Genomic DNA, 15,899 nt, shown 5'->3' with positions numbered 1-15,899 from the left:
CAAATACTTTTCCCCAGTTGGTGGCTTCCCTTTTAACCCTGTTGGAGAAGTTTTTGGATGTGCATAGGGATTTGAGTCTTAGAAGATCCCATTCATCTACTTTATCTTCTCCTGGTTGTAGGTGAAAGCATACTAATTTTTAGACTTTATCTTATATGATATTCTTTTTGCAGTTTATCTTAGCAAGAATACACATCAGCCAGCTTTGCTTTCTTCTTAGTTGTTGATACTGTAGTGATTAGGTGATCCCATAAAGGTCTTCAAAGTTTCAAGCACCAGTCTGCTGGGGTGGAAGACATGCTCCGGGTATCCATCATCTCTTCTTCATGATCTCCCTTCTGTGTACCCCACTCTGTCCACATCACAGCGTGGAGTAGGGCCGCTGGCACTGGTGCCTTATGTAGGGGAAGCCAAAGTGACACCAACAAGAAAATGTAAAAGGCCGTGACAGAGTCCATCTGTGAAGCACACGTTTCAACTCGAGACAACAAACACTCTCCACACACTGACTGTGTGAGCAGAGCTAACTGGGAGCCTGGCTCTTCCTTCCTCAGCTCTTTCTGAAGAACCTCATTAATGTATTAATCAGCATTGACCAGTGAGTGTGCTGGCTTAGGGTTTGGCCTCTAGCAACAGTGAGAAATGGTCTCAAATGTCAGCTTTGCAATTTATTGATTGTGTGACTGTGGGCTAATTGCTTAACCTTGTCAAACCTCAATTTCTCCATCTGTACAATGGATGGAATGCCTGCTTCGTAGGATTGTGATGAGGTTCTAAGGCAACAGTCTTTGCCATGTGTTAGCCTCGTACCTGGCATATGGTTAATGTTTAGTAAGTATATAACATATATGCTGTAGTCATGGACTTCACCTGATGGTATGCATAGGAATCCGATCAATTACATCTGTGGAAAGAATCTCTGGAGAAGCTCCATGTCAGCTGTGAAAACTAGGCCAAGTGCTGATTGTGGACATTCTACCAACTACTCATATGCAAGTTTAAGCTGAAATTAAAATGAAATCAAATCCACAGGAACCAGAATTTAACCTTGAACCTATCCCACCCAAATTTCAAAACCATCCCAGGAACAGATTTCAGGCCTTGAATGCTAGTGAGTGAAGACCAGATGAGCTGTGGGAGGATATCAAGAATAACATCCATGAAGAATTCATACAGTCATTACAAAGTCAGAGGAAGAGGAAAAGATGAAGATGGATGTCAGACGAGACTCTGAAATTTGCACTGAAGCTCAGAGAAGCCAAATTAAAGGGGGAAAGTCAAGTAATTAGAAGCTGGAGAGAAGATTTCAAAGGGCAGCGTGGGAAGACAAAGTATTTTCATGAAATGTTCACAATAGGAGTCAGAAAATCGAAAGGGCTGAACTTGCACCACATTTCTTAAACTGAAGGAACTGAAGAACAAATTCAAGCCTCGAGTTGCAATACTTCAGGATGCTTTGGGCAGAATATTAAATGTTCCAGGGATCATTAATAGACAATGGAAGGAATATACAGTCACATGAAACAACATGTGAGCAAGAGCCTGTGGTGATGAAGGAAGAAGTTCAAACTGCTCTGAAAAAATTGGCAAAAAATCAAGGCCCCAGAAATTGATGGAATACCAGTTGACATATATGCCCTGGATGCACTCACCAAGTTGTGCCCAGGAAATTTGGAGGACAACCACCTAGCCAATTGACTGGAAGACATCTATATTTGTTCCCATTCCAAAGAAAGGTGACCTGACAGAGTGTGGAAATTGTCAAACAATGTCATTAATATCACATGCAAGCAAGATTCTGCTGAAAATTATCCAAAAACAATTGGAACAGCACATCAACAGAGAACTGCCAGATGGGCAGGCTGAATTAAAAGAGGCCATGGTACTAGGGATGTTATAGCTAATGTTGAAAATAATAATAGCTGAAAGCAGAGAGTACCAGAAGAATATCTGTGTTTCATTGACTATGCAAAGGCATTTGACTGTGTGGATCACAACAAACTGTGACTAACTCTGCGAAAAATGGGAATTCCAGAACTTTTGATTGTGCTTATACGAAACCTATACTTGAACAAGGAGGCAGTTGTCAGAACAGACCAATTCAAAATTGGGAAGAGTGTTATGCCAGGAATGTATCCTGTCTCCATACCTTTTCAATCTCTATACAGAACCAATAATCTGGGAGCCTGAGAAAATGTGGCATCCGGAGAAGACTTATCAACAGTCTGCATTATGCAGATGACACAACACTGCTTGCTGAAACTGAGGAGGACCTGAAGTACTTACTGCTAAAGGTCAAGGACTGCAGCCTTCACTATGAATTTAAATTCAACATCAAGAGAAAAAAAAGATTCTCGCCACTTGGTCAATTGACAGCATCATGAGAGACAGTGAAGAGATTGAGATTGTTGGCAGCTTTGGTTTACTTGGCTCCACAGTCAACACTCTTGGTACCAGCAGCCATGGAATCAAAAGATAAATTGCACTGGGAAAGTCTGCTGTCAGGGACCTCACCACAGTGAGTAGGGATGTAGAAAGAAAATTGATGCCTTTGAGCTGTGGTGCTGGAGAAGAATATTGAATAATACCATGGACCGCTAGGAGAACGAACAGGTTCATCCAGGAGGGGGTGGAGCCAGGCTGATCCTTGGAGGCAAGGATTCTGAGGCTTCATCTAACATATTTTGGGCACATTGTAAGCAAGGACCAATCCTTGGAGAGGGACATTATGGTTGGAGGGGTGGAGGGACAGCACAAGAGAGGAAGACCCTCAATGTGGTGGATTGATGACAGTGGCAGGACCAGATGTGCAGGAGCCACGCCTGCCTGGAGAAGCAGGGTGGACCTTTCTGAAGAAAATTTGCAGAAAGCACAGAAGAGAATTTTAGGTGACAGTGTAGCATGTGTAGGGGCTCTGCAGTGAGCAGCACACTCTGGTGCCTAGTAGAAAGAAAATGCTGTCTGAGGATGAGAGGGCAGGATTTTGGGGAATTTATGTTGGGGCAAGGTTGAAAAGAGCCCAGCAAAGGTGTGCTCTGCTAGGGAATGTAGGTGTTATTCTGCAGGGCATAGGATTTACCAAAGAATATGGTCTTTTAAAAATTATTATTATTAATTATTATTATTAATTTTAATGACAATTTACAGAAATTTTGGATTTCCATGCATTCATTGTTGCACTTTTCTCCCTGCTCACCCTTTCCCACCTAGTTTGTTCTTCTCTTTGAAAAGTAAAAGAAAAATTCTTTCATTGTTATACAATCCCTCCTCCCAAGTCCACTCCACTATGCAGCCTTCGTTCTGGACTCCTGTCATGACAATAATACCTAATCATATATACCTTTTAAAGGCTCTGTGACCACGGGAGAATCTGTAACCCCTCTTTGTCAGTTCCTTCAGCTTTAAAAAGTGAGTGACCCATCCCCACCATCTGGAGTTGTGAATTAATCTCTCAGAAAAGCAAAGAGTCTGTCTGGTAGCAAAGAGGGCTACATTTAGTTCACAGTAGCAAGAGCAATGTTTTTTTTTCCCCCCAAGGTCAAATGTTGTAAACTAACGTCTAAACTAATTCATTTTCCCTTACAGGAAAGTGCTGTTTCAAACCCTGAGATGTCGATGCCCTGTTATTTGTTTTAACGCCAAGGATTTTGTGAGAACTGTGCTCCAGTTCTTGGGAGGGGACAATAGCTGGAAGCTCGGTGAGTTAAGGTTGTTGCAGCTCCTCAGTCTGGCTCTCCAGCCACGTTCCTCCTGAGAGTGAAGTGGAGGCAGCCTGCCTGATGCATGCTTTCAGGACACTTGGTCATGATGCCATTGTGTGTCCCTCCATGTGGCCCATGCCCTAAGGGCGACCTGCTCTGTCTCTCTGCAGTTCTCTATTATTTGAACTTTTACGAGCATATATTACTTTTATATAGGATTGCTATACGCAGGTGACTCAACAGCACAGAACAACAAAAACATGCTGTATTGATTGTTATTTATTTAAGCTTCTTATTTAGAGTCAACAAGACCTCGGGTAGGACATTTATATTTATATTTGTTACTATATTTTGGAGGAACATTCTTCTTAGTGGTACAGCACCCTTCTGTCAATATGCTGTACTGAGGTAACCTGGGGTTTGCTGTGATACTGAACCTTGTGCCATTGGGGTGTCAAATGCCATAATGATTACCCATGGTAGACAGTGTTTGGTGGAGTTCCCAGTTTAAGACAGGTTTAGACGCAAGCGTGGCATCCACTTCCTAAGCAACATGCCTGGGGAAACTATGAAGCTTGATAAATGACAGTGGTTACAGTAACGCTTCTCAGGTCTTTCATTCATAGAATCACTGTGAGTTGTGCTCAACCTGACGAGAATCAGCAGCAACAACGTATTACTTTTATAGCTTTGACATGAAAATGAAAAGAGTTAATTTAACGGTATGTTCTGAATGGGATTTGTTATATTTTTTTTTAAATTTAGGTTGTTTATTTTTCATTTCAATGAACATCTACAGAGATTTTGGGATTCCATTCATTCATTGTTACACCCTTCTCCCCGCACAAACCCCTCCCCCCCGTTTGCTCCTCTCCTTGAAAAGCAAAAGAAAAACTCCCTCATTGGTACACAATCCCCCCCCCGCACCTCCCCAAACCCCACTCCCTACCCCCAAATATAATCCACTCTGCAACCCTCATTGCATACTCCTATGATAAAAATAATGCCCTAAAATATAATACTTTTAGACTATTCTCTACCCCATAGACTTCAATGCCGTAAACGTAAACTGGATTTGTTATATTTACAAATGGCTTATAAATGAAATATGTTAAGTAAGTAAGGTCTAAGTATTAGATCATGTTCCAGGGTAATTAACATCAAAATGGTCCAGAACATCTTCATCTTTCCTTTGAAATAATAACATTGTTGTTGTCATGTGCCGTCGAGTTGCCTTCGACTCATCGTGACCCTGTGTACAGCTCTGAAGCCTGACTTGTGCTGAGGCAGTCTCACCGACTCTGACACACCTATTCCCATTGCCCTAGTTGCTGTATATCAGTTCATCTCTTCCAAGGTTTTCCTCTCCTGTACCGTCCCTCTACTCTTCCGAGCATGTCCTTTTCCAAAGATTGATCCCTCCTGGCCACATACCCAAAGTATGTGAGAAACTATTTTTCTTTTTTACACCAGATGGATATATGCATGGTAAAACAAAACAAAACAAAATTTAGCAAACGCATTCGTAGTAAAATCGAGTCGTTGGATAGATAAGTGTTGAATGAACTATTCTTTCATCTTTTCTGTGTGTTTGGAAATAGAAAATAGAGAGGAAAACCTTTTTTAAAGAACTTTTCAACGTAACAAAAGTCCCAGTTTCAACAACGACCAGCTTATAGTCAGTCATGTTTCCTTTATGATTCTAGACACACAAATTCCTCCCTTCTTGGGTTAATTTTTAGCAAATCTCAAGCATCGTATAATTGTTCTGCAAACATTTCCGTATATATGACTGTTATTAGACACCGTTGGGCTGGTTTCTGATTGTTACTGACTCCGTGTCCAAAAGAATGGAACCTGACGTGGCCGTGTGCCATCCTCACGCTCCGCCATGCCCGTGCCCATTGTTACTCCCCAAACCAGAGTATCTTGTTGAGGGTCTTCCGCTCTTTTGTTGACACTGTTCCTTTGCGAACATGATGTAATTCTCCAGGCTCTGGCCACTCCTCATGACATGCCCCTAGCGTGTGTGATGAGTCTCACCATCCTTGCTTCCAAGAAGCACTCTGCCTGCATTTCTTCCAAGGTAGATTTGATTGTTCTTTTGCCAGTCTATTCAGTATTCTTCATCAGTGTCACATTTCAGAGTCATCAATTTTTTTTTAATCTTACTCATTTTCCAACTTTTACAAACATATGAAGCCATTGAAAATACTCTGACTTGTGTCGGATATTCCTTAGTCTTTAAAGTGACCAAGAAGCAGCCATTTGAACAGAACAGATAGATACTGTATGACTTACAATTAGGAAAGTTGTACTTCAGGGTTGTGACTTTTCTCATAGCTACATATGACTGAAATACATGCATTCCTCTCCTCAGCAATCATTATGAACTTAGTGGTTCCCGGAGAAGAAGACCTAGCAACTCTTCTAGTGAAGTTTACCGTCTAGAAAACCCAATGGAACAGTTCTCCTCTGTCCCATGGCATTGTTGTGTGCTAAGGGCACCTAACAACAACAGTGTGTAGTGCAGTAATGGGCTTAAACACCGTGGGGATGACGAGGATGGCCCAGGATTGGACAGGGTTTCCGTCTGTTGTCCATAGGGCTGCTGTCAGTCAGATGGACTTGATGGCACCTAACAGCAACTACAGCAATGACGTATGATGTGGACCATCTTTTCATGTGTTTACTTGCACCCTGTGTATGTTCTTTGTTGAGATATTCTCAGATACTTTAAATTGGGTTTTATTTTCTCAGCTTTAAGAATTTTTTTCTCTGTTTTAAGGAGTCCTAGTAGCCTAAAAAATTTCCCAAAATGGATTACATGTTTTACTTACTACTTACCAAAAGATCAGTGGTTCAAATTCACCAGTTTCTCCATGGGTAGAAGTTAGACCTCTCCCCAAATTATTTATAACTTTAAAAATCTAACAAAGGGTTTACATGAGTCATAGTCAACTCATGGTCAGTGAGTTTGTTTTTTAAGTTTGTCTTATATATTTTTGGTACAAGTTTTTATTAAATATATGTTTTGCATGTATTTTCTCCTGGTCTGTTCCTTACCTTTTCATTTTCTTAACAGCATCCTTTAGAGAACAAGAAAGTAGGCTTGTATCCCTGGAATGTGACCTTTAAAAGTGCTAGCATTTATCCCTTATTAGGAGAAACAGAAAGGATAGAAGGGATGCAGTTGGGTATTTCCCTTTCCTCCAGCTGGGTAGACTCCAGTAAGACCAGTAGCAAATTAACTTGTTGTTAGATGTTGTCAGATTGATTTCTGCTTGTTACAACCAGGTGAGTTCCAGCTCGCTGTCAGAAATGTTGTCTGACATGGCTTTGTCTAAGCTCCATGCTTGCAGCCACGATGTCAGGCTGTGTGGTTTAGAGTTTTCCTCTTTTCACTGACTCCTGACTTAATATGACGTTTTCCGTAAAAATTAGCCCCTCCTGACAACATGCCTGAAGTGTTTGAAACCTCTCACCATCTCTGCTTCTTAGGGGCATTTGGCTGAACTTCTCCAAAGACAGATTTGTTTATTCTGGCAGTTCATAGTATATTCAGTAGTCTTCATCCATATCCCAGTTCAGAGGCATTAGTTCTTCTTTGGTCTTCCAACTTTTGAATCTTTCATGTGGTTGTTATGTGCCATCAAATCGGCTGTGATTCATAGCACCCTAATGAACGATGCCTCTGAACCCTGCCCCAACCTGTGACATCTCACCATCTCTAGCACACTTGAACATACACAGCAGTCACTGTGTCAGTATTGTTGTTAGATGCTGTCAGGTCGATTATGATTGACGGCAACCCTGTGGACAGCAGACCTGAACCGTGCCTTATCCTGCACAATCCTCACAGTCTGTGTCACAGGAAGCCCGTGGTTGTCGTTCCCATGTCATTCCATGTTATGAAGCGTCTTCCTCGCTTTTTCTGACCCTCTAACTTTTCCACGATTATGCCTCTCTCCAAGGATCAATTTCTCCTGAGAATAGGCCCAAAGTGAGACAAAGCCTCACATCCTTACCTCTAAGGAGGACTCTAGTTGTTTTTCCTTCAAAACAAACTGGTCCTTTTGGCAGTCTGTGAGACAATACTTTTCACCAATACCACATTTCAAAGGCATTGGTTCTCCTTCTGTCTTCTTTATTCATTATGCAACTTTCAGATACATAGAAAGCAACTGAAATGACTGGATATTGGTAATTTTGAATCAGACAATTGCATAAACTGCTATGCCAGAAATGACAAATTGAAGAGAAATGGTCTAGCTTTCATCATTAAAAAAGAGCATTTCAGTATCTGTCCTGAAGTACAATGTTGTGAGTGACAGGGCACTATCAATATGTATAATTAGTCCTGTTAATACAACTATTTTTCAGATATGCGCATCAACCACTAAAAGCAAAGATGAATAAATTAAGGATTTCTATCAACTTTTGTAGTCTGAAATTGACCAGATACACAGTAAAGGTCTATTAAAAATAATTGGTGGCTGCAATGCAAAATTCAGGAACAAGAAGGACTGCAGATAGAAAATAATGACCTTAATAGAAATGAGATTTGAGATATATGATAGAATTTTGTGCAATATGTCATTTATTAATTATAAATACTATTAAAATATAAATAATGACTTCATACATGAACTTCATCTGATGGGCTACACAGGACTCAGATTGAATACTATGGAGGAAAAAAAATCTGTGAAAAGAAACATTGGAGAAACTCAATATAACCAGTCAAAACCAAGCCAGATGACCAGCAACAACTCACAATGCAAATTTAAGTTGAGGTTGAAAAAAATTAAACCAAGTCCTTGCAAACTACAATAAGGCCTTGAATGTATCCCAACTGAAATTAAAAACCATTTTAAGAATGAGATGACTTGTGGAATTGGCCCTTCCCTCAGCCGTTTCCTGCTTAGGTGGGAATATCTCCCCTCCCAACCAGCCCGGGAGAGGGATAGTTACATGACAACTACTGAGACTTGGAAGCTATACTTTTGGAACCATGTCACATTCCTGGGTCTTTCCCATGAGCAGTATATCCTGGGCAGCACACCTGGGTCTTTGCCTACTCTTGGGGGAAACTTCCTACCCCATCAAACTACAGGACAGGACAGAGAATCAGTCCCATCACATCTGGACAACGGGAAAGACCCCAACTCCCTGCCCTCAAAGGACAACTGGACAAGAAGCTTTCCACAGAAAACAGGGAACAGGTCTGCCCATAGATGACCAGCAGAGAAGACTGCTGCTGGGAAACTCCATTGAAGGTAACACTTTAAGTCTATAACCTAACAGTAGTAACAGCATAAGGATAAGAAACTCTCAACAACCTACACAGACACAACAGAAATTGCCTTACATATCCCCAAAGAACTTCACATAATGTTAAGAAAGCAGTAAGCTGCTTCAAACATAATGAAAAATAAGACAAGCCTCCTCCTATAAAAGTAGATGAGATTGCAGACCCAGTGAACTGCAGAGACAGGAAGGCAGAAGAAGTGTATCAACATGGAGTTACATGAACAGCTACGGAAAAAAATATAATTGATAGAAGAAAAGAAAATTGAAGCCATAAAGAAAGAAATGCTCAATTCTGAGGACTCCTTTCTTGTCCAAGTATAGGTTTCTCATATGCACAATCAAATGTTCTGGAATTCCTATTCTCCTCAAGGTTAGCCACTATTTATTGTGATCCACACAATCAAATGCCTTTGCATAGTAAATGAAACACAGATAGACATTCCTCTGGTACTCTTTCCTTTCTGCCAAGATCCATCTGACATTGATAATATCTGTAGTGCCATGACCTCTTCTAAATCCAGCTTGAATTTCTGGTAGTTCTCTGTCAGTGTACTGTTCCAGTCTTTTTTTGACAATCGTCAGCAGGATTTTGCTTGAGTGTGATATGAGTGATATTGTACAATAATTTCCACATTCTGTCTGGTCACCTTTTTTTGTAATGGGAATAAATATGAATCTCTTTCAGTTAGTTGGCCGGGTAGTTGTCCTCCAGATTTCTTGGCACAACCTGGTGAGCACATCCAGGGCAGCATCTGTTTGTTGAAATATGCCAACTGCTATTCCATCAATTCCTGGGGCTTTTTTTTTTTTGCCAAAAATCAGAGCAGCATGAACTTCTTACTTCATCAGCACTGCCTCTTGATTATATGTTGTTTCTTAAAATTCTTCTGTGTCACCCAATTATTTTTGGTATAGTGGTTCTGTATATTCTTTCCATCTTCTTTTAATGCTTCCTGTGTCATTCAATATTCTGCCTATAGCATCCCTAAATATAGCAACTTGAGGCTTGAATTGTTCTTTAGGTTAAGAAATGCCAGGTGAATTCAGCCTTTTTGATTTTTGGACTCCAGTTCTTTGTACATTTCATTATAATACTTTGTCATCTGATAGAAATAGACAATTAGAAACTATGTGGATGTCAATTAATAGTATTACAAGGAGACCGGGGGGGGGGAATGTGCAAGAATGGGCAAATAAAAAAATTATTAAAAGAAAGGAATTTCCTCAATAAAATGAAAAATATATATGCAAAACCAAGAGTGCTCTTTGGAGGCAAGAATGATGAGGCTTCATCTCATATACTTTAGACATATTGCTAGGAGGGGCTACTCCTTTGAGAAGGACATGATGCTGGGAAACGGGGAGGGTCAGCCAAGGAGAAATCAGGTGAATTGACACAGTGACTGCTGCAATGGGCTCTAAGGGTCAGAAAGTATGAGGATGGCACAGGATAGAACAGGGTTCAGATCTTTTATTCATAGGGTCGCTATGAGTCATAGTTGACTGCACAGCACCTAACAACAACAACAACATGTATGATTGTATGAAACAATGTAAATGAAAGATTGTATAAAACAAAATGCACATGAATGAAACACAGTGTAAACAAATTATTATATGCATACCAATTTTTTAAAAGGCAGGAGGAAGAAGATGAAGGAGTACACAATCCCTGTACTAAAAAGACTTGGTCAACACTGGACATTTTAGGAAGTAGTATGTGAGTAAGAACCAGTAGTACAAAAGGAAGAAGTGCACGTTGTACTGAAGGGAATGGCAAAGAAATGAAGCCCCAGGAATTGATAGGATTCCAATTGAAGCCTTGGATGTACATACTAGTCTATGCAAGGAAATTTGGAAGTCAGCTCCATGCCTGGTTGGGTGACTGGAAGAGATCCATATTTGTACCCATTCCCAAGAAAGATGATCCAGGAGAATGTGGAAATTATTGAACAATATGTATAAAGTGTTGTTGTTGTTGTTGTTGTTGTTGTTAGGTGCCGTCGAGTCGTGGATTGCTCATAGCAACCCTATGAACAAAAGTCCTGAGCACTGTTTATAGAGTTTCCAGAGGCAAGCCATTTCGGAAGTGGATGCCACTCCTGCTTTTAATCGGGAAACTCTACCAAACACTGTCTACCATAGGTAACCATTATCACATTTGACACATCAGTGTCACAGTGTTCAGCATCACAGCAACCACGAATTACCTCTGTACAGCAATGCACAGACCAGTGCTATACCACTTAGAAGAATGTTTGACAAAGAACAATTTAAACCAGGCCTGAGGGCCGCAGATGAAAAATACCCACCTTGTGCTTGGTAACATAACTTTCTGTCCACTAGGCCAATGTAGCTCTCTCTCTGTTGTTGTTGTTGTTATTGTTGTTAAGTGCTGTCGAGTTGTAGATGACTCCTAGTGTGACCATATGAACAAAGAACTGAGAACTGTTCATAGAGTTTTCAAAGGGAAGCCATTTCAGAAGTGGACGCCACTCCTGCTTCCAAGCTTGTTTTAATCAGGAAGCTCCACCAAACACTGTCCACCATGGGTAACCATTATCGCATTTGGCACATCAGTGTCACAGTGTTTAGCATCACAGCAGCCATGAGTTACCTCTGTACAGCAATGCACAGACAAGTGCTATACCAACAATTTAACCAATGGGTGTTTAAATAGGAGGCCTTATCATATCACTTCACTTCCTTAATGAATCAACCTTCCACCCTACTGCTCACCAGTCCCATCCATCAGCTTCTGTAGAACCAGCTCCTGTAGATGACTTTCAGACTGGCCTCCACACTGAAAGCCATGTATAATATTATTCCTTTTAAATTTTATATTTCAGTAATTTTTAGTATGCTCATAAGGCTATATCTGTATATACCATCCATCACCACTATTTAATTTCAGTAGATTTTTGTCACCATAACAAGAAATACCATATTCTTTAGGAATTTCTTCTTCTACTTCCCCTTCATTCAGATTAATCTGCTTTCTTTTTTTTTTTTTTGTGGATGTACTGTCAAATCAGATCTGACTGATACAGGAGGAGATTTTCCCTCCTTCTCCAGCAGAGAATCTGGTGGATTTGAACTGCAAACCTCTGAGATTGCAGTGCAGCTTCTTGCCACTAGGCCACCAGAGCTTGCCTTAATCTGCTGTCTATCTCTATGCAATTGCCTATTCTGGATATTGCATAAAAATTGGTTTATATAGTATGTCCTTTTGTATATGATTTCTTTCCGTTAGTTTTATTCTGCATTCATTCATGTTGTAAGCATGTATCAGAACTTCATGTTTTTTTATGGATAAACTCTGGTGCCCTAAAGGTAAGGAGCTTCTCTGCCAACCTGAAGGCATGTGGTTCAAATCTACCAGCTGCTCCATGGGAGAAAGATAGGCAGTCTCCCCCACTCCTGTTTAATGCCTCTGTAAATTCATTGGAAGGTCAGCTATGGGTTGGTTCTAACTGAATGGAACTCAGTAAGAACATCAACAATATCCCATTGTCTGGCTAGACCACATTTTATCTCACCGTCCATTAGGTGATGGGCATTTGGGTTGGCTCCACCTTTAAATGTTATGGACAGTTCTGCTATTGTACCTTCATGTGGAAACATTTTTGTAGGTATGCTTTCGGTTCTCTTGGTAATATGTTTAAGGGTAGAATTTCTAAGTGTTTAAATTTTGAAGAAATGACAAGTAATTTTAATATGGTTGTACTATTTTGCGGAACACCAACAACATATAAGTGTTCCAATTTGTTTTTATTCTTTTAGCATTTGCTATTGTCTGGTTTTTTTAATTTAAACAATTTCTTGTTTATGTGCGTGGTCTCTCCTTGTGATTTTTATTTACGTAACTTGATTATTAACCATCCTGAGCATATTTTAATGTGCTCGCTGACCACACATATGTGGTTTTTTAGAACTATCTATGAATATATTTTTTTCATTTAAAAATTGTACTGTTTGCTCTCTGTTGCTGCATGTTATGTTGTTGTTTTGTTCCATCAAGTCACCTGTCATTATAGTGACACTATGAATAATGGCTCTGAACCCTGCCCTATCCTGAGCTAACCTCACCATCTCTGACACACCTGCCCTCATTGCCGCAGTCACTGTCAGTCCATCTCATCCAGCCTCTTCCTCTTCTGTGCTGTCCCTTCAGCCGACCAAGCATGATGTCCAGTTTTGAGGATTTTTGTCTTCTTGGTGTTGAGATGCACTTCATATTGAAGACTATAGTCCTTGATCTTCTGCAACAAGTGTTTCAAGTCCGCCTCACTTTCAGCAAGTGTCATCTGCATAATACAGGTTGTTGAAAAGTCTTCTTCCAATTCTGATGCCACATAACTCTTAATATAGACAAGCTTCTCAAATAATTTGCTCAGCATACAGATTGAATAGTTGTAGAGAAGTATTTAAACCCTGATGCCCACCTTTGCTGATTTTAAACTGTGCAGGGTTTCTTAGTTCTGTTAGGGCAATGGCTTGTTGGTCTAGGTCTGTGTTCCCCATGAGCACAATTAAGTGTTCTGGGCTTCCTTATTTTTCCTCAGTTCTAATCATAGTGCTAATCCATATCCCATGAATTGCCAAAAGAACAAACAGAGAGGTCTTGGAAAAAATGCAGCCAGAGTGCTCTTAGAGGGAAAGATGGTAAAGCTTTGTTTCTCTACCCTTGACATAGGGCTTGTTATTGTTGTTAGGTGCCATCAGGTCAAGTATGGCTCATAGCGACCCTATGGACAACAGATCTGGACCCTGTGCTGTCCTGTGCCTTCCTCACAATCTCTGACACCCTCAGGTCCATTACTGCAGTCAGTGTGTCAGTCCACCTGCTTGAGAGTCTTCCTTTCTTTTGCAGTCCCTTCTCCTTCCCAAGCATGATGCCCTTCTCTAATGAATAGCCTCTCCTAGCAACATCCCCAACGTATATGAGATGAAGCTTCATCATCTTTGCCTCCAAGGAGCACTCTGGCTGCACCTTCTCCAAGACAGACCTCTTTGTTCTTTTGGCAGTTTATGGAATATTCAGCACTCCTCTCCAGCATCACAATTCAAAGACATCAGCTCATCTGTCATCCATATTCATTGTCCAGCTCTCAGATGCACAGCATATAACTGAAAAGACCATGACCTGAATCAGGCACACCTTAGTCCTCAAACAAATATCATTGCTCCTCAATAATTTAGAGAGGTTCCTGACTACAGACTTACCCAGTGCAATATGTCCCATGATCTTTTGACTATTGATTGTGGATCCAGGTAAGATGAAGTAGTTAAGAGTTTCTTTCTATTCTTTATCTATTGTGTTTTTTGCCTATCAGTCTAATGGCAAGTATTTTAGTTTTCTTGATGTTGAGATGCAATTAATATTGAAGGCTTCACTTTGATCTTTTCAAGTGCTTTAAATATTCCTCCCTTTCAGCAAGTAAGGCTTTGCCATCTGCATAAAGAAGATTATTAATGAGTCTTCCTCCTGTCCTGATGCCACATTCTTCTTCATAGAGTCCAGCTTCTCAAATATCATCTCAGCGTACAGATTACATAGGTATGGAAACAGGATACAACCTTGATGTACATCTTTCCTAATTTTAAACCATACCGTGTGCTCTTGGTTGATTCAGACGAAAGCCTCTTGGTTTAGGTATAGGTTTCCGAGAACAATTAAGTGTTCTGCAATTCCCTTTCTACTCATTATTAACCATAATTTGTTATCCACGCAGCCAAATGCCTTTACATAGTCAATAAAGCATAAATACATTCTTCTGTTATTCTTTGCTATCAGCCAGGATCCGTCTGACATCAGCAACGATATCTCTGGCTCCACAGACTCTTATAAATCCAGCTTGAACTTCTGGAAGTTCTCTATGTACTATTCTAGCTGTTTTTGAAGGATCTTCAGTAGTATTTTGCTTACATGCAGCATTAGTGATATTGTCCTATAATTTCCATATTCTGTTGGATCACCTTTCTTGGGAATGGGAACAAACATGGATCTCTTCCACTCAGTCAACCAGGCAGCTGTCCTCCAAATTTCCTGGCATAGACTGATAAGCACATACAAGGCTGCATTTGTCATTTGAAATATTTCCGTTGCTATCCCATCGAATCCTGGAGCCTTATTTTTTGGCATTGTCTTCAGTGCTGCTTGAATTTCTTCCTTCATTACCATTGGCTCTTGATCTTATGGTAGTTTCGGAAATATTTCAGCACTTTTGATATAGTATTCCCTTCATCTTCTTTTGATGTTTCCCTTATCATTCAAGATTTTGCCCATAGCAAAGAGTTTTGAAAATACCATGGACCACCAAAAAACCCAAATAGATTTGTCTTGGATAGGATGAAACCAAGTCTCTCCTTGGAGACTAGGATTTTGAAGCTTCGTCTCACATACTTTGGGCACATGGGCAGGAGAGACCAGTCCTTGGAGTAGAATATCATGGTCAAAAGGGTGGAGGGTTAGGGTGAGGGTTAGGGACAGCACAGGAGAGGAAGACCCCAAATGAGATGCATTGATACAATAACTGGGACAGTGGGGGTTGGTGTGTTGGAATTAGTGAGACTGGCTCAGGACAGGGCAGGCTTCAGAGCTGCTGTACATAGGATCGCTATGGGTCACAGGTGACTTGAAGACACATAATAACAACAATCTCTAATAAGTATTGCAACTCAAGGCTTGAATTTGTTTTTCAGTTCTTTCAGCTTGAGGAATGCTGATGAGTTCTTACCTTGTAATTCTCCATTTTTACGTCTTTTAGATTCTGTTATGGTAGTCTGTCTTGTCTACCTGAACTACCTTTTCAAATCTTCTGTTCAGCTCTTTTATTTCAACATGTCTTCCCTTTGTTTTGGTTCCTCAGTGCTCTACTGTGA

At 40.4% G+C, this 15,899-nt stretch overlaps 1 protein-coding gene across 1 annotated transcript in view; it reads left to right on the top strand.

Annotated features, from left to right (window-relative positions):
- Nucleotides 1-15,899, top strand: part of POLN (polymerase (DNA directed) nu) — a 296,309-nt gene that overhangs the window by 73,887 nt on the left and 206,523 nt on the right. The window contains exon 5 of the mRNA XM_006893654.1: nucleotides 3,586-3,698. Within this exon, the coding sequence (XP_006893716.1) occupies nucleotides 3,586-3,698 (113 nt within the window). The remainder of the gene's footprint in view (nucleotides 1-3,585; nucleotides 3,699-15,899) is intronic.

Source organism: Elephantulus edwardii, unplaced genomic scaffold (assembly GCF_000299155.1).
Source record: "Elephantulus edwardii isolate Elephantulus edwardi_28Jun2011 unplaced genomic scaffold, EleEdw1.0 scaffold00129, whole genome shotgun sequence".
Classification (NCBI taxonomy): Eukaryota; Metazoa; Chordata; class Mammalia; order Macroscelidea; family Macroscelididae; genus Elephantulus; species Elephantulus edwardii.
Note: the sequence above shows the minus strand (reverse complement) of the source record. Positions and strands in the feature narration are given on the sequence as shown.